Genomic DNA, 20,269 nt, shown 5'->3' on the forward strand with positions numbered 1-20,269 from the left:
CTTAGAATCATTTATTCTTTGGAATCTGCCTTCAGCGGGTCCCCAGATATCAATGATGTGAGTAACGCTGTCATTGACTCTGAGTCTCCTTTTGAGCGAAATATGGGCCTAAAGGGATCTCAACACTTTGAAGATGATAGAGATGTAGACTACTCTCTGATTTGTTAAGGATGGTAGAGTAAGATGAAAACAGATCCTCTCTTACAAAAAGTCAGTAGACAGTAGGCCTAGGACAAGAGAAAGAGGCAAACATCGAAGTCTGTATTAGCACAAAGGCAAAGCGAGCGTCATTGAGTCACTTCCAAGAATTTAAAGATTTTTGCATATGAGGATGTTGTAGGGTTTTGAATGACATATGCTAATGGGTTTCTGATGGCCAGGCTAATCATGAGATTTGGGTTCTGCTGGCCCACCATAGAAAGGGATTGCATCAGTGTGCCGTAAATGCCAAATTTATGGAGAGAAATTCATGTGCCCCTTCATTCTTTCTACTTTCTCTATGTGGGGCATGGAGGTTATTGGGCTGATCTCGTCGAAGGCTTCTAACAAACATTAATTACTTCACCAAGAGGGTGAAAGTCGCTTCATATGCCAATCATCAAATCCTAAAAAAAAAAAAAAAAGAGATCATGGAAAAGTGACTGAGACTTATAAAGATTGGCATAAGAAGTCATCATGTACCCTCTATGCTCATCAAACATTAGCCAAGACCTTCACCGGGGCAACATATTTCATTAGTCTATGGGATAAAAACGGTTTTGAAGAAAAGATTCTTTGTTGCTGAATCTTGACAAAGTTGAAGTTGGATAAGGCAAAATGGATCCAATCCCAATATGATCAGTTGAGTTTGAAGAAAGGAGGTTGAAAGCCATCTGTCATGGTCCAATAAATGATGTGAACTTATGACGAAGAGGTTCATCCTAGAAAATTCCACTAGGGGAACTTGATATTAAAGAATATCCCTCCTATACAAAAAGACTTCGGAGAAAAATGGATATCGAACTGAGAAGAACTTTATGTAGTAAAGAAGACCTGTTTTGGAGGGGCATCAATGTTGACCGAGAGGGATGGCAAAGATTTGCCCAAGTCGGTGAATTCGGATTTCGTCAAGAAGTATTTCACCTAGAAAATGAGAGGCCAAGGCGAAAACCCGCAAAGGGCGCTTTGAGACCTTCAAAAAAAAAAGAAAGAAAGAAAGAAAGAGAAGAAAAAGGAGAGGCCAGAGCGAAAACCCGCAAAGGGCGCTTTGAGACCAAAGGGGATTTGAGTTGAAAACCCGGAAAGGGCGGCTCAAATTTGTATCCAAGTAGGGCATACAACAGTCTTGCTATACCTGAATTAACAATGAAGAAATATGCTACGTCTTGGGGCATCAACAAAGTAAAAAAAAAAAAAAGAAATAGAAGAAAAAGGAGAGGCCAAAGCGAAAACCCGTAAAGGGCACTTTGAGACCAAAGGGGATTTGAGTTGAAAACCTGGAAAGGGCGGCTCAATTTTGGATCCAAGTGGGGCATACAACAGTCTTGCTATACCTGAATTAACAATGAAGAAGTATGCTACGTCTTGGGGCATCAACAAAGTGCTTCGGATCTCCTAAACACGTATTGAGCTCAGAAAAGTCCTCAAGAAGTTGGTACAGAGAAGCTCAAGCTGCGATATCTGGGGCCCCTAGTTTTCCATCCTACCCATTTTGAATTTGCTATATTCATTTTGAGTTAATTTCCTTCTTATTGCATCGCTCTCTTTGATTAACTTATTCATTTTGAGTTAATTTATTTCTTATGGCATTTGCAATCTTTGATTAATTTATTCATTTCGAGCTATGCTCCTACTCAATTTCGTTCTTGTCCATTGTTTTGATCTTTTTCAAGCATTTTGCATTGAAATAATGATTAATGGACTAATAACACTTTCACAAAAGAAGTTTTGCATATTACTCTGGAAGTTTCTAAATAATACAAGAACCTGAAACAGACTGTTGTTTAGAACTCACCAAGCCTAAGGGTTGGAAATATTGAAGAAAGATGATTACCTCTTTGGACTCAACAAAAAGATAAGACATTTCATCAGTGATACAATCTCGACAAATAACGAGCAATGTCAACCCAAGTGTAAAAAAAAAAGGGTTACTTTCGGGAAAAAGAAAAATGATACTCTGCATTCATGCGAATATCAGGCATATACATCTGGTCATTACACCTAGGGAATAGTGTAACAAATTAATCAATTGAAGATGATACAAATCCTATACCTTTGAGTTGCAGCAGGATGGATGGAAGAAACCAAATGTTATTCTTCTGAAATTACAGCGGGGCAAGCTTGCTAAGCAAAATATGATTATTTTTCAGACTTTTTTGTCAAGAATACCGGCCGAACAAGATGGCAGCGTAATACGTCAGTGATAATGTCCTGATGAACAATGAGCGATGATACCTTAAGCCTCTTTAAAAAGCTCATGACATTTCTACATTCATATAATAACACATCTAGTTAGGAGCATTTGATTCATTTCGATGATAGTATCCTAATTATTTAACATAAACATCACATTTAGTTAGGAGCATTTGATTCATTTCAATCATAACGTCCTAATTATTTGGCATAAGCATAGATACATGAAACTGATTTTACAGATCATGTTCTTCAGAGGACAGTGCAGTGGAATCGGTGAATCCACAAGCCTTAACCCCCTAAGCAGTAGGGTAACAGGCTAAATTTACAGATCTTAAACCCCTAAGCAGTAGGGTAACAGGCTGAATTTCCAGATTTTAAACCCCTAAGCAGTAGGGAAACAGATCGAAGACGAAGGGTCTTAAACCCCTAAGTAGTAGGGTAACAGACCGAATTGCAGATCTTATCTCCCTAAGCAGTAGTGGAGCAGATCGAAGACGAAGGGTCTTAAACCCCTAAGTAGTAGGGTAACAGACCGAATTGCAGATCTTATCTCCCTAAGCAGTAGTGGAGCAGATCAAAGACGAAGGGTCTTAAACCCCTAAGCAGTAGGGTAACAGACCAAATTCCAGATCTTAACCCCCTATACAGTAGGGAGACAGATCGAAGATGAAGGGTCTTAAACCCCTAAGCAGTAGGGTAACAGACCAAATTGCAGATCTTATCTCCCTAAGCAGTAGTGGAGCAGATCGAAGATGATGGGCCTTAAACCCCTAAGCAGTAGGGTAACAGGCTGAATTTACAGATCTTAACCCCCTAAGCAGTGGGGAAACAGATCAAAGACGATAAGCCTTAAACCCCTAAGCAGTAGGGTAACAGGTTAAATTTATAGACCCTAAACAGTAGGGAAACAGATCGAAGGTGACAAGCCTTAACCCCTAAACAGTAAGGTAACAGGCTAAATTTACAGATCTTAACACCCTAAACAGTAGGGAAATAGATCGAAGACGATGGGCCTTAAACCCCTAAGCAGTAGGGTACCAAGCTGAAAATTACAACTTTCTTCTCCCTAAAATGGCACTGGAGAGGCTCAAGCCACTATTCGTACCTCCTTGAAGTTTCAGCGGATCCTCTTCTCCTTGAAATGGCTTGGAGCGGTTAAAAGCCACAACAGATCTCCTTGAAGTTTTGGCGGAGAAGATTGAAGTCACAAGTCTTATTTTTCTAAAGTTACAGTGGAATGGATCGAAGCATCAAGATGTAATAGACTGAAGTGAGGCTACATGAAGAAGTGGAGCACAGAAAAGTCGAGACCGGGTGAGACCAGGCAAATTTGGCCCTTTTTAAGTCTTTGTTCCATTCTCGTTACACGACAATGAAGCAAAGAGGGCAACAGAGAGGCCCAAATTTGTCTACCAACAAATTAAAATCAAACCTAAATCCTACCCAATTCACAAACCCAATTATAAAATCAGACCCAAAACTAAGCCCAAATAATAAAAATCCTAGCCCAATACAACCTAAACTTATTTTTTTAAAAAAAAAAAAAAGACAAAATCCTAGCCACCTTGCCTCCCACTTGCACCTACTCCACCACCTTGCCTCCCACTTGCACCTACTCCACCACCTTGTCTCCCACTTGCACCTACACCATCAAATGGAGAAGAGACATAGAATGATAAGAAATGTATGTAAGATGGCTATAAAAGCAAAATCAAAAGTCCAATGTAAAAAAAAAAAAAAGGAGAGGAGGACAGAATTGTATTTTTGAAAGGTTTTTTTTATACAAAAAAAAAGAGAGAAGAATGTAAAAGCAAAAGGTTTGCAAGCAAATCTAAAATAAAAAAAAGCGAGTATTGAAGAAGAAAAGATTCAAACGCGTTAAGGTTTTTATTTTTTTTCCTTTTATTTTCACTTTTTTGTACATATAAAGATTTTTCTTTTTCCTTTTCTTTCAAAAATAGTATACATATATTTAGATATAAAATAAAAAGAAAACAAAAATAATACATTTTTAAATTCGCCGCCACTGTGCAACGGCGATAAAGACGTGGACTGGCCGGTCCGGTCATACTGGTACCTAATAGGACCATAGCCGAAATGGGAAAAGAGGGAGAGAGTTGAGAGCTTTGTTTTATTTTTTTATTTTATTTTTTTACTATTATTTATATTATTATTATTATTTCTCATGTATATATTATTATTTATATTATTATTATATTATATATACCTCTCCATATTTATTTATATTATTACTATCATTATTGTTACTTCTATTATTTTTATTTCGACTATTATTATATATATATGTATTATTGTTTGTATTATTATTATTATTATTATTATCACCCATATTGTTATTACTTTACTTTTCTATTCTAATATATTATTAATATTACTCATATTTTCATTATTTTTACTATTACTATTATTATTATATATTAGTGTATATTTTTATGTATATATATATATTTATATATAGTATTGTTTTTATTACTTTAATTTAATATTTTTATTATATTTGCTTTTGTATTTCTATATTTATTATTATTATATAGTAGTGTGTATTTCTATTATATACATATATATATATTTTTATATATAGTATTATTATTTACTTTACTTTAATATTATTGTTATCATTATATCCAACCCAACAATAATTCTTTCATAAAGTAATATTCAGATTTGGTAATTCGAGACAATCGTGCCCTAACTTACTGGGTTTCGATTTTCTCCTTTAACCTAAATAACGGAATACTCTTTTAAATCGTGACATGAGTTTTGAAAATGCTTATTCTCGAGATACGAGGTGTTGTGCCCTAACTTACCGGTATGGCATTTTGTTACCTCGAAATAAGATTTTTGCAAGTAAAGGCAATATTTGGTGTTTGGAAATTCGAGGAAACGTGCCTAACTTATCGGGTTTCGATTTTCCTCGCTCACCTTAACTAACTGAATAACCTTTTGAAATACACGAATTTTTATATAAAAGGCAAGCTCGCTCTCGAAAATTCAAGATGTCGTGTCCTAACTTCTTGGATGTGACATTTTATATTGTGAGACGAGAAGGTCTTTAACATTTGAGCATTTTCTTTACAAAAAGGGATCGTATTTTAAATTCTTTCAAGTTTTCAAATTTTCGACACTAAGACACTAATTAATCAACTAGGTACCAATTTTGGGCGTATCGAGGGTGCTAATCCTTCCTCGTATGTAACCGACTCCCAAACTCATTTTCTGATTTTCGTAGACAAAAAATTATCGTTTTAGTAAATCTTAACTTTTATTAAAATGATTAATTTAAGGTGATCCGATCACACCTCATCAAAAAAGATTGGTGGCGACTCCTCTATTCGTTTTCATTTCTAAAAATCCAAGTTGATTCCCGTTTTTTCAAAAAAAATAGTTACGACAACAATAATAATTAAAAGTGTAATTATTCTGTCTACTAGTAGTGGAGTGGAAAAAACTCCACAAGTATATCTAGATTGATGTCATTTTATGGAATTTTTTACTCCACTAACCTTGAGTGTATAGGATAATTATTCTAATTAAAAATGCAACAAAAGTTTCATTTGTTTATATATGGATAAATTTACAATTTGATATATAAAATTTAATTTTGTACAATTATACATAAAATTTTGATTGTGATTTAAATAAATGTGTAAAATTTTTTAACTTTATTCAATTATACATATTTAAAAAATAAATATATCAAAATTATTTTTATATTAAATAAATATAATCATTTATATATATAAAGTGAAAATCAAATCAAAATTTATTTATAAAATTACAGAAATTAATTAATTAAAATTAATATAATTTTAAGATTTATACATTTATATTTATTTTTCCTACCCCAGTCAGGCTGTTAAGAATCATCTAACAAGTTCAAAAGTTAATACCCAGATGACCATTCAAGAAAAAAAAAGCCTGAATTGGTGTATTTCAAACCCCACCCCCACCCCCAAAAAAAAAAAATAAAATAAATAAAATAAAAAATCCACTATTGTTGTGTTCCCCCAAACGATGTATCGGTTTCCTTGGGTGTTGTTTCTGGTAGCAGCAGTGAACATGGCCGTTGCTGCAGAGCCTCTCCGGCCAGGGTTTTACTTTGAAACATGTCCGCCGGCGGAATTCATCGTCAGAGATGTGATGAAGAAAGCCATGATTAGGGAACCAAGAAGCCTTGCCTCTGTTATGCGCCTTCAATTCCATGATTGCTTTGTTAATGTATTATACAAGTCTGTTCAATTCCATGATTACTTTGTTCATGACTTTTTGCTTAAGCCTGCTTTTGTTTTGATTCAGGGCTGTGATGGTTCGTTACTCTTAGATGATACAGCAGACATGGTTGGGGAAAAGCAAGCTCTTTCAAATATAAATTCGCTACGATCTTTTGAAGTTGTGGATGAAATCAAGGAAGCCTTGGAAGATGCTTGCCCGTCAACTGTGTCTTGTGCAGATATCTTAGTCTTAGCCGCCAGAGATGCTGTTGCTCTGGTACTAATAAGTAATAACCCTTCTTTATTTCTTCATCACATTTTTGATAGAATTTAAGTTCAGCTTTTTTGGTTTGTAATTTATCAGAGTGGAGGACCCAATTGGGAAGTGAGATTGGGAAGAAAAGATAGCTTAACAGCCAGTCAACAAGACTCCGACAATATAATGCCAAGCCCAAGAGCGGATGCAACTTCTTTGATCAATCTTTTCGCCCAATTCAATCTATCAGTGAAGGACCTTGTAGCCCTTTCTGGGTCACACTCCGTAGGCAAAGCTAGGTGTTTCTCCATCATGTTCAGGCTCTACAACCAATCTGGGTCCGGCAAACCTGACCCTACCATCGAACCAGAGTTCAGAGAAAAGCTAAACCAGCTTTGCCCACTTGGTGTAGATGAAAACGTGACGGGACCCCTGGATGCAACCCCTAGAGTGTTTGATAACCAGTTCTACAAGGACTTGGTGGGTGGAAGAGGGTTTCTGAATTCGGATCAAACCCTTTTCACGTCTCGTCGGACTAGGCCATATGTAAGGGTTTTTAGCAAAGACCAAGATGAATTTTTTAAGGCATTCGTAGAGGGGATGTTGAAGATGGGGGAGTTGCAGTTTGAGCAGCCTGGTGAGATAAGAACCAATTGCAGGGTGGTCAATGGTAGACCTGTAGATGTATTAATGTCATATTGAAGGAAGATAGATATTTTGTTTTTGTTCTTCTTGCTGTATATCAAGGCAATTAGTACCATCATATACAAGTCTTTAGAAATAAGAATATATATATATATATATATGAAAAAGAGTAAGGGCACAAAAGCAAAGAGAATCTATATACTGATCAAAACTGAGTTGCTACGGAATTAAAGACAAATGAAACGGAGTTGTCAAATTCCATTTTCTCTCCCCATTTTAAAAATAACTAAATTAATCTTTATTCAATACATCACAAAATAAATTAATTTTCTTTTTATTAAAATTTTTATTTATTTGTAATATTAAAATTAATATAATTAACAAAATAACTAAACAATAACATATCCAGTATCATGTTTGCTAGTATATATAAATCAATTTTAATAATAAAATTGATAAAATTTTATATAATTAATTTACTCTTTAATTTAACTACGGAAATTAATTTACTTATTTTTCAAATATAAAATACAATTCAACCCTTAAACACTTTCCTATACTTTTAAATAAACAATAATACATATCGTATCATATGTATCTTATACAAATATGCATAAATCAATCTTCAATAATAAAATTAATAATTTTAATAAAATTAATTTACACTTTAATTTAAGTACAAAAATTATTTTATTTACTTTTTAAATATAAAATGTAATCCAACGCTAAAACATCTCCCAATCAAATGGTGATATTTTGTTTTGCAAAAATCAAACACCATCTGATATTGGGATGGGTGCATAGCTTGGACAAAATTGTTGATGTAATAAAAAACAATAATGCAGAAAATGCCAACCCCCTTCACCTTGCTTTTGCTCTGACGTAATTGAACTAACAAAAGTTTCAGCATAGATATAAATGAAAAAAAGAGGACCATAGGAACTTGAAATTAAGTACTCCACATGAGGACGGCACTTTAGGTGTCTATTTTTCATAGACCCAATGCAAAGGAAGCTACAACACTTCCGACATTAATCTCATCATCAATCCAAATTACCCTACTCCGTAAAAGTTTCATAAAATCCTTTTTACATATCTATTTAAAAAACGATATTTATACATTAAATAAAAAATAATTAAATTTTTGTTAAATTTTTATTCATTTTACAGTTAAAATTGACATCCATTAATCAATATAATATGCACATCACACAATCTAATTATTCTGTTAACCATTTTAATTTTTAATAATAAAAAATAATTTTTAATAAAATATCAATTTATATTTTTATCTAATGTACAAAAATTAATTTATTTACTTTTTAAGTAACAAAATAAAATACAATCTAACATCTAATACATCAACCTTAATCATATGCTTACCTTTCAAGTTTCCACTCTATCGATACTCATCCCACATCAAGGACGGACCGACCACAGACTATGGGACCCATCCACCCGAAGGGATTCCTAAAGTCAAAGACCCAAAAGACTAACCTCATTTAATCAACATTTCTTTCTATTGAAAAGCAATGGCACAAAACTATCTGAAGGTTATAGACTCGGTAACTGAGTACAGATGAATTAAACCATCATATTATAATATGATGATGGTATTTCTAAAAATACCAAAAATGGATTTCAGGGTAGGCTGCAAGGTTGAATTAGCATTGTAGGAAAAGGCAGCTGCTCGGGCATTCAAGCTAGCTTGCATGGAGGATTGAATTGTGAGCATTTGCAAAGTAGAAAGAACCATTAAAGTTTCGACAACGTTGGCCTAATTAAGGTATCGTCAAAATGATAAGGGAACAAGAGTGACACTTAAACACAACATCAACTCCACATGGCTAGACCGAAGAAAAAAACAACACATTGTTGACACTTAAAAATCCAACAATCAAAATTTACCTCATCCTATAATAAACAACCAACCATAATACTAAACCTTGTGGCAGAATTTAAGCTGCAATGGATGGCTTAGAGGCAGCAGACAGCCTGGATCTCTTCTTGGCTAAGCTCTCGCTCCTGCGCTCACGTTGCTCCTTCAACCTCTGAGCAAGGAGCTTCTGGTACTCTGCAGCCTCAGCTTTGGCCTTTGCAACTCTCTTCTTCTTCTCTGCAATTCTGCCACGCTTCCTCTGCAATGTCAATGGAGTCACCAGCCTTTGAATTTTGGGAGCCTTGCTCACTTTCTTACCTGCATTCCGATAATTGATTTTCAAATAAGTCAAATTACAAATAAAAATTTTCTTCCCCTCACAACTTGAAACAATGATAAATATTTTGCACTCACCGTTTTTGGTTGTAAAGGTTCGGCGGTAAGTGTTAACATACTTCCGAACATCATCCTCCTTAGAGAGGTTGAACAACTTCCGGATTTTTGATGCTCTCTTAGGACCCCTCATTCTTGGCTTCTCAGTGTCAGTCAACCCAGGAAGATCATTTTCACCCTTCTTCACAATAATCAAGTTCAGAACTGAAAGATCTTGACTAACAATGCACCCACGAACTGACTTCCTCCTACGCTCTCCATTTCTCCTCCCATACCCACAGAAGCAAGGAATACCTATTGAGAAGAAGACAACCATTCAATAAAAATCACGAATCCATAATGGAAAAACATTTCTATACAAATAAAGGGGGAATAATTTTGTAGACTCCAAAGACCTCTGTGAAGCAACAGACGAACACGGCCAGGTGTGAGAACTCCTTGTTTCATAGGAAAACCTTGCTTGTCACAGCCTCCCATGATCTTAAATACGTAGCCCTTAAACTCCTGTTAAATGATAACAAGAGCAAATGGCGGTTAAGAAGGCAGATGTGCTAGCAGAAATTTGAGACAAAAATATGACAAAAAGTAGCTTAAAAACATACCTCGCCAAGGGCATCACCACTGACTTCTTGTGAGATCCTCTTGTCAAAAAAGGCTCGGCTGCAGTTCAAGGTGTCCGTAAGGAACAATTATAACACGCATTGCAAAAAGACGGCAAAAACATGCTTTTGAATACAATCACAGTCAAACCATGTATAACCACAAGTGATAGTATCAGTTATATTTCCTTTCTGTTCTCTTCACATTAGGTAATCAAAGATGGAATTTAGAGAAGAAACAGCCATTGTAGACAAAATGAAGTTTCAAAAGAAACTAAGAACAAACATAATATCACTAGAAATATAATGACAACTACCATCAATGAAGTTTCAAAATTAAAAGCAGAAGGCAACATTCATCAAAATTGCCCTACCCTTTAACATTATCTAAATAAGCTAAAACCAAAGTTTTTAAAGAAAAGGAAAAACCCTTTAAGATTTTGATTCTTTTTAGCCACTGCTTCATTGTTGCATAAATTTTATGCCTCAAATCACAAAATCCAAATTCCATTAGAGAAAAAAAATACTGCACATTCTAATTTGTTTCTAACTTGTTTTCTGCATATTCTCTAAATACTCTACAAATTGCAATCTCACCTAGTATATCAAACCTAAACATATAATGTCCCTAACTGCAGATGGCCAAAAGTAACCAAAGGGAAGTCATGTCTTTCATTTGGTCAAATTACAAGCATTGGCTTTAACCCTGCTATTCAAATTGAAAAGCATCAACAAGAAAATCTTTAAAATGCCCCAAAAAGAATAAAAGAAAAACTAGAATTACAGTTTCTGGTCATCGTCAATTTCCAGCTTCTTCTGGCAACCAGTGGTTGGGTTTGCAATGTTGAACTGAAACACACAAACAAATTATCAACAACAAAACCATAGAAAGATTCATATATCATTTTTTTTCTTATATTAAGAAAAAAAAGAAGAAGAGAGAAACCTTCATTTTGTGTGACGGGTGTTCTTGTTGGCTACAACTGGGGGTCGAGGGGGATGCCGCCGCCGCCGCCGCCGCCGCCGCCGCCGCCGCCGCTCTACTGTTTTCTAAGGTTTTGTTAGAAAGGGTTAGGGTTTTTGCAGATATTTTTATATATAGAAGAGAAATAATTTGCTATTGTAGTGGAAAACTGTTAAGTTTGTCTGAATCGAACCAGATTCATACAAGTGGGCTTTTATGGGTCCATGCTTTAAGTTTGTGATTTGGGTTCACATGTGAAATTGTCTTCTTTGGACCAAACTACTTACACTCTTTTATTCATGGGTTTTTATATGTCCAGAAACAATTTTCATGGGCCTTGCGTTTTTTATTTGAAAAAAATCCACAGTGTTTTTTTTTTTTTAAATTTTAACTTGATTTTTAAGTTGCATGCATTACCCTTGAATATATATACTTAAGTATTTTAATTATTTACTTCCAAAAATATTTCATGGTTTAATTTGTGATTATTATAAGTAATTATTATTAAAAAATTAAAATATAAAATATTTATAATTAAAAATAATTGTACAAGATACAATATTTTAAAAGATAGACATATTGTAAATTCCTATTTTTTGCTCAATAAAATTCATCGCTTTAATTTCTAAAAAATCAATACCTTTTGTACATACCACATTTTTTTTATATTTCTTTTCATAGAAAAATAAATATGATATTCAACACCATAGTAAAAAGCATTCATAACTAAATATCAAATACTAGTAAAAATGTTAAAACACCAAAAAAGTACGCTCTTGTAGAGAAAGTTGTTGCTCCAAATGCCACATCTTTTCTTGCATCTCAGTAACATGTGGCTGGGACCCAAAAGGTTGCTACTGAGAGGCCTGGTTCAAAGAAGAAGCGGTGATGGTTAGATGAGGCGGTGGAGTAGCAAGGCAAGCAATGGCCTGCTACAAATATTAAGTTATCTGCTTTATGGGATTCTGAGGAGAAGTGGCAAATGATGGTTGAGTTTCAGTGGCCACTGGTGGAATTGGGGTAGTAGGCGAAGTTGAGGTTGCAGATGGTATAGAGGGAGATGTGACATTATGGCGAAATTATTTTGCTTATGTTGAATTTGTGATACATTTGTTCTGCAAATCATGGAATTCCATGCCTTCTAATTTTGTTATTGTACAACTGCATGTTATACATGCTTTTCATTTAGATTCTGTATTGGCATGCCATGTCACATTTCATGGGGACGGGATAATACGGTAAGGAGGAAGTTCTGGCAGTTTAATGATCTACACTATCTAGTGGTTTATCCACATTTCTGTCTTGTAGCTTGTTTGCAATTATAGTGGCTCAACCGCACATATCTGTTCTAGCAGCTTGACTACAATATAGTAGCGTGACCACATATATCTGATATGACAATTTAACTACACCTCTGTGTCATTGCCCACAATTAATTGTTGGTGTGTTTTTGGATAGACAAGTTCTAAGGAACTCTAATTTGGTGTGTAGTGGAGTTGGGTAGGAAGTTTTCTACAAAATTTGCATTATGTTTTTCTGAAAAATACTGCATTGGCATAAGCATGCATTTTCAATTTTGCTCAATTGCTCAATATGAAGTTCTCTATGATTGTAACACCCCTATCTCATCTCCATTGCCAGATTAGGGTTACAGAGAATTACCAACCAAAACAGAACATTTAACTTCACAATAGAAAAACATATACAAATTAAATGCTAACATATAACAATTGAATCTAATCATGGAAAAAATACAGGCCTCAAATCGAGTTTACGAGGCCCTAAAAACAAATTGAGAATAATATGGGATTAAATTGAAATAAATTAGAAAATTCTGGAAAAACTTGAAGTTTTTTTAAAACAGGGGTCACACGCCTTATGGCTTGTGGGCCACAAGCCGTGTGACATAGCCCAGACTGTGTGAACATTCGAATTCTAGATACATATCCCAGCCCGTGTGTCCGCCCGTTCAGTTATTCGAAATAGGGCCACACGACCGTGTCACAGGCTGTGTGTCAAACTGTGTGTGTATTCGATGTTGGGTCACACAGTCATGTTGCAAGTCTTGTGCCAAACCGTGTTACATACTGACTTGAGACAAAAAACCGTGTCGCAAGCCATGTCTCAGACCGTGTGAAACCTGCACCTAAAAAAATAAAGACACACGACCGCATGGGGTGGTCATGTGTGGCATACGCCCATTTAACAGCCTAGTCCAAGGCCGTGTGCTCTATTTTTAACCCTTAAATCAAGCCAGTTCAAGAACCATTTCTTGCACAATAAGACATACTATAACTAGCCTATTTCACATGGTTAAAAGAATATTCAAAACACCAAATACATGCCAAGTATTCATCCATCCTATGTCTAACCAATATGCTATCAAAAGTTACCTCAATTCACACACCAATTCAATTCAAGAACAAAGTTACAATTAAGAAATAAACTTTATCATTAGTTAACCATTCATGCCTAAAACCATCAATAAAAATTTACCAAAGAAATGGTTATTCACAACAAAACTACCATTTCAAAACATCACCATTTAACATATATATTGGGCACTAAAGAGCAACTTCACCAAAATCAACACAAATACACATCCAAATTCAACCACATTAACTAGTTATAATAAGTGAACACTTTATATATAAACAAATTAACACCTATATACATGCCACATCCCAAAATGATAAACAAAAACTATCGACAAGACTGGATAGTGTGTGTAACAGCCCGTTTTTAGTCAAATCAAAACAGTGGTTTTGGGACCACAAATCCGAGGTAAAAATAATTATTTTATTTCTATTTTAATGTATACAGCATGATAGGATGATTGTGTGCAAATTTTGTTAAGAAATTTTATCGTTTGAATGCTCAATTTGATAAAAAGGACTAAATCGCGTAAAGTGTAAAAGTTGAGTTCCATTCGCTAAAGGTGTCTAATAGCTATGGAACCTTAAAGAAGAGGTCCTTATGTGGTAATTAGCCATTTATAAAGTTATTGGACATTCTTGGACATGTATTAAGTGATTTTAATGTTTTATAACCAAGGTTAAAAATGTAATTTAATAAAATAAATTAAGTAAAATAAAGAAAACCAAAGATACCATCTTTTAGTCCATCTTCTTCCATCGAAAATAAGAATTTGAAACACCATGTTTGAAGCTTAAAATTTCGGCTAGGGTTCTTCTGATGCGATCACGCCCGAGCACACTCTTGGACTAGCTTCCCAAGCATCGTCTGCACTACATTGCAAGTTGAATTAGCTCGATTCCAGTTTGTTGAGCTCAATTCAGCTCGTTTTTAGCTCAATGAGCTTGTTTTGAGCTCATCTTTACCTTTTTAACTCTTGCACTTTTATTTGCTGGAATAATTACCTGTTTAGCTAGACTAGTTAATTAGTTTTAGTTCATAAATGTGTCTTATTAATTTAGTGTTAAATGTGTTTATTTTAGCGCATGTTTTAATATGTCATGGTTAGAACATGTTTTTAATTTGTCTTATTTTACTACATAATTTTAATGTGTTTTAGCCGAATTAATGTGCAGGTATTATTCTGTCCTAGCTTAAACATGTTTTAAATGTGTCATTCTTTCAGCCAAATTTAATTGATTAAAAGTTGTCCTAAGCTACAGCTAATTTAATGTGTCATAAGCTGATTTAATTTTCTAATTTTAATGTGTAGCTTACATGCATGAAAGCCATTAAAGTGAGCTGAAGATTATTTCTTCTTCATGAGGTTGTTCGTGAAACTCAATAGACATGTGCTAAAACCACATGCATGGATTGCAATTAAAGAATGTGTGCTACTGGTTGCCCTTCTCCAAACACCTGTTCGGTCATTGCAAAAGCCAAAAACCAGCAGCTGATTCTTTTCCCTAAGTTGACTATTAAGCTCTCCAAAATAGGCTTAAACACGTTCACATTGCTGGAAAAATTCCTTTCACATTCAAATGACCATTTGGGTTTGTGTATTCACACTTGAGGGGCTGCTCATATTCAATTGTACACCTATTGGCCATTGGAGCACTCATGCCATCATTTAATACTTTCAAAACCATCTAGCTAATCAAGGCAGCTCATTAAAAGGCTGTTCACACTTTTGGACGAATTTAATCAGCTTGTTTCAGTTCCATCATTACTCTAATTTATTAAGCTGACTTGGAAAACACCATGGGAATTTTTGAAGCTTCATGGCACCTTCATGGATTAATTCTGGAATTTTCAGCTCATTAAAAGTTGAAATCAAATGGCCAATTAGCTCCCCAAGTGCCTATTCGGATAGCCATGTTGTTTAGCTATAAATACTTAGTTATTTTCTTGTTGTATAGACTTTTGACAATTTGTTTAATGAAACTTTGTTTCTGTGAGGTTTACTTCCCCTTATATTTTGTACGAGTCTCGAGTGAGTTATCTAAAGTGCTAGTGGCATCAACCCGAACTTGTTTTCAGAACTTATCACCATTATCTGGTGTGGCGTTCTCCTATCGTTCTACTTTTCATCCGACCACCTTAAACGATATAAGATTTAGGGCGATATTCGATATAGTATCGAATCTTTCTTGAAGTTTAAGTTCGTTGACCATTTCCACCTTCTATCTTTATTTAACTTAAACCGAGCCCAAATCTAAATAGCTTCTATCCTTGTTTCTTTCTAACCGAAGCTACCATCATAGACTTAGCCAACTTTGAACCTCATTTTATTAACATTAAGCCTACTAAGCCAATTCAAACAATTCGACAATCTTGTGAATGACACTTCTCGAAGACGATCGGGCAATCTATGTGAACTCGACTTAATAACCTGAGCCGGATTACATCATTTGGTATTAGAGCTTGTAAATCGAGAAGTACCGACGTTTGTATTCAACTCGGAATAGGTTCGTAAAAAAAATTCAAGTTGTCTTTGAAGGAACTCTTGTATTCATTTCATTGTCTATGAAGTTATAAAAAAAAAGAAATACGAAATTAAAAAGAAAAAAGAAATCAAGTATAAAAAAAATGTGAAGTGTTGGAAGTTTTGTTATTCATTCATTGTAACCCGATCATTAAAAAGTTCATTCTACTATCAACTACCGCCCCAACGCCACACTAAACCAAAATTTTTCTTTGTTTCAGCCTACCCTGCATCCTCTTGTGTTACAACCCTCGAAACCCCTTGAAACCGACCTCCCAAGCAGCAAATAAGCCCAAAAAGACAAAATACGAAACTATGAAAGGGAGTTTGAGTGGTAAAAGGCACGAGTGTTGAGAGAGCATTCAAGTGTAGAAAAAATCCATTTAACAAGTGCAAACACGAGTGTGAGTGCCATCCAATTTTTCTTTGTGAGTGAAACGTGAGGTTTTGTGGTGAGGTATTTACCTTCTATTTTGTTTTAATCACTTTTCTTTTCAGTAATAAAATCATATTTCGAGAAGAGTTTTCAGAATCGAAATTTCAACATGTGATGCAAGAGATGGACCGATTGTTTGATAGAAACTAGACCCATTACAAAAATGATTGGATCGAGTGGAGGAAAGAGCCTGATGAAAGCAAATTTCACCAAGTCGAGGGACGGAGTCAAGACTATCAAGCAAACAATTGTCCAATGACTATTTGGGAAAAGACTATATCGTGGTTCTTATTCATCAAAGAATTTGAGACGAGATCAAATAAGTTTCGAGTTTGAAGCCTATTATGGTGACAAACAAGAAAGCACAAGTCGTTCTTTGAATACGCCAAGGTATTCATCCATTGAGAATCAAATTCGAAATGGTGATTGTTTTTAGTATGTAAGTCATTCCATTATGCCCAACGAGAGTCTCTCCGTTCTGATTCATTTGTATCGTCTTCATTTTATAATGAACGAAAGAGACAAAAAAAAGTAAAAAGAAAATAGAGGCAAGAAAAACTACTGTGAGAAAATGAGCGAATATGGAGTGAAATTGAGAGAAGAAAAATGAAAGAAAAAAGAAAAAGATTATGAGCAAGAAAAGAAATTTGAAAAAGAGAAAGAGACTGAAGAAAAAAAAGATGATGAACAAGAATCGAGTATAGTTGGAAAAAAATGAAAATGAGTTCTCGATAATAAAAGAGACAAGTGAAAAAGATGCGAGTGAACAAAAGAAAGTAAGGAATGTTTCTACTAACCTATATGCGAGTTGTCCTCATATTGTATTTTCTTCTTTTCAGGTCTCTAAAGAATCATTCAACAAGTTCCACCTTCAATACCTTCCCGATGCAAGATGATTCCAAATGATCGAAAAAGGTAAGGTTGAAGGTGAAATCCAACCACTAGTGTTTGAAGGTAAGCAAGGTAAGGAATCTCTAGTAATCGAGTCATGACAACCAGGTTTGAAAGTTGTCGATAAAATTTCTGATGACTTAGTTCTTAAGAGATTGCCTTATTTTGATTCGATTAATTTTTATTCACTGTTTGTGGTTGATAAAATCGTTTTAAGTGGGAACATAAATAGTTGTTCACTTGATGTGTTTTGTGTTGAAAAGCCTGTTGATGTCATTCAATTAAATCGACAAATACAAAATGTAATCTTGCGTGATAACGAGTTTTCATATAAAGCGTTTAACCTGTTTGAGTGTGATGTTAATGTAAAACTTCTAAAGTCTTGTGTGGGATTCTCATGTTTGTGGGAAAAATTTTCTTTTGATAAGTTTCATGTTGGCAAGTTTGTTGAAGACGTTGGAGTAATTTAGTCTATACAAACTTTGGACGTGTGTGATAAAGATTATTCCCATAGAAATTTGATTTGTTTGATTGTGATAACAAATTGAATTCTCTGATTTGTTACGTAAACTCCTCATGATTGTGCAAATCTGTTCGAATGAGATTTAAGTGGTGTGATTGTTTGTACATGAGCATGCTTGAAGTCCCTTCGTTTAGCTTGTGGGAGTTATTTGAGGAAAAGAAATTCTTGCTGAATTTTGGAATGAGTGACCAAAACCATTTGTTCAAGCCCAGAGTATGCGATCCTAAGATGTTGCTAATTAAATGTGAGTATTGTAATTATGCTTGGAATAAATGTGTTGAACTTTCTCATTTTCTCCGAATGTCATCTCTATCTGTGAAAACAAAGTATGTGAGCACTGTTGGCTTGCAAAGTCAAAATTCGATTCAAGATTCTGGAAATTGCTTCATATGATGGTTTAAGGGATTTGAACATGAATTGCATACTTATTACTGTAGTTTGCTTCGTGCTCCTACCAAGCTGCCAGCCAAGAATTGAGCAAGTCAATGTGAGATGGTAAGCAAAAACTTCATTTTTGATCTCGGTGATTATTACTCTTTATTATTGATCAAATGATTTGAACCAATGGATTTTGATTTTCGAGACTATAATTATCGAAAGTCTTGTTATTATGGATCAATAACGAGAGCAAACAAGCACTCTGAATTTTGTGTGAATAAATGTGTGAACCATTTTTGCTTGCTTGATGTTATGATTTTAAGTCTGAAAATAAAGTTGTCGACCTATGACAAGTTGCGAATGCTTCTTGACTTTGGTATATTACCGACAAAGAAAATTTTAACTCATTGTGAAAAGGTAATGCCAACTCAAGTTTTTATCTCGGCATTGGGTTATGCATCCCAGTTTTGAGTAAAGTTTTGTAAAGTTCTTTTGAGATTACAATTTCTATTGTCACTAATCTATTTCTCTTTTGTGTAGGTGATACTTCGAAATGGTTTCCTCCTAAAGAGGGAGGGCATGAGCATAACTTGTTTTCTTCTCAAGATATGTATGATTTTTAGGTTATCGAGAGCAACTATGCCAATTCCATCGACCACAGGGCTAGTGATGATGCAAAATTTTTCTCAAGAAATTGGCCCGATTTGGGGACAAATTGCCTTAAGGAGGGAGGGGATGATGCGATCACACCCGAGCACACTCTCGGACCAACTTCCTAAGCGTCGCCTGCACTACCTTGTGAGTTGAATTAGCTCAGTTCCAGTTTGTTTAGCTCAATGAGCACGTTTTCAGCTCAATGAGCACGTTTTTAGCTTATCTTTACCTTTTTAACTCTTCCGCTTTTATTTGTTGGAATAATTACTTGTCTAACTAGGCAAGTTAATTAGTTTCAGTTCAAAAATGTGTCTTCTTAATTTAGTGTTAAATGTGTTTATTTCAGTGCATGTTTTAATATGTCATGGTTAGAACATGGTTTTAATTTTTCTTATTTTACTACATAATTTTAATGTGTTTTAGTTGAATTAATGTGCAGGTATTATTATGTCTTAGCTTAAACATGTTTTAAATGTGTCATTCTTTTAGCCGAATTTAATTGATTAAAAGTTTTCCTAAGCTGTAGCTAATTTAATGTGTCATAAGCTAATTTAATTTTTTGTTTTAATGTGCAGCTTACATGTATGAACGGCATTAAAGTGAGCTGAAGATTATTTCTTCTTCATGAGGCTACTCGTGAAACTCAATAGACATGTGCTAAAACCACATACATGGACGGTAATTAAAGAAGGTGTGTTGTTTATTGCCCTTCTCCAAACACCTGTTCGGTCATTGTAAAAGCCAAAAACCAGCTGCTGATTCTTTTCCCCAAGTTGTTAAGCTCTCCAAAATAGCCTTAAACACATTCACATTGCTGGAAAACTTCCTTTCACATTCAAATGACCATTTGGGTTTGTGCATTCACACTTGAGGGGCTTCCCATATTCGGTTGTACACTAAATGGCCATTGGAGCACTCAAGGCATAATTTAACACTTTCAAAACCATCCAACTGATCAAGGCAGCTCATTAAAAGGCTGTTCACACCTTTGGACTAATTTAATCAGCTTGTTTCAGTTCCATTATTGCTCCAATTTATTAAGCTGACTTGGGAAACACCATGGGACATTTTTGAAGCTCCATGGAACCTTCATGGATTAATTCTGGAATTTTTAGCTCATTAAAA

General features: G+C 34.7%; 2 protein-coding genes across 2 annotated transcripts; one reads left to right on the forward strand and one right to left on the reverse strand.

The window, feature by feature from the left end:
• Positions 1-6,277: 6,277 nt before the first annotated feature.
• Positions 6,278-7,652, forward strand: LOC108478227 (peroxidase 17-like). Its single transcript, XM_017780659.2, has 3 exons — positions 6,278-6,633; positions 6,712-6,903; positions 6,991-7,652. Exons 1-3 carry the CDS (start codon positions 6,430-6,432, stop codon positions 7,582-7,584), a joined length of 990 nt encoding a protein of 329 aa, XP_017636148.1. The 5' UTR covers positions 6,278-6,429; the 3' UTR covers positions 7,585-7,652.
• A 1,636-nt stretch (positions 7,653-9,288) lies between these two features.
• On the reverse strand, positions 9,289-11,510 carry LOC108476530 (40S ribosomal protein S6-like). Its single transcript, XM_017778757.2, has 6 exons — positions 11,345-11,510; positions 11,183-11,247; positions 10,402-10,459; positions 10,195-10,303; positions 9,821-10,093; positions 9,289-9,724 (listed from the first exon to the last, which is right to left on the reverse strand). Exons 1-6 carry the CDS (start codon positions 11,348-11,350, stop codon positions 9,486-9,488), a joined length of 750 nt encoding a protein of 249 aa, XP_017634246.1. The 5' UTR covers positions 11,351-11,510; the 3' UTR covers positions 9,289-9,485.
• Between the last annotated feature and the right edge of the window lie 8,759 nt (positions 11,511-20,269).

Source organism: Gossypium arboreum, chromosome 12 (genome assembly GCF_025698485.1).
Source record: "Gossypium arboreum isolate Shixiya-1 chromosome 12, ASM2569848v2, whole genome shotgun sequence".
Taxonomy (NCBI): domain Eukaryota; kingdom Viridiplantae; phylum Streptophyta; class Magnoliopsida; order Malvales; family Malvaceae; genus Gossypium; species Gossypium arboreum.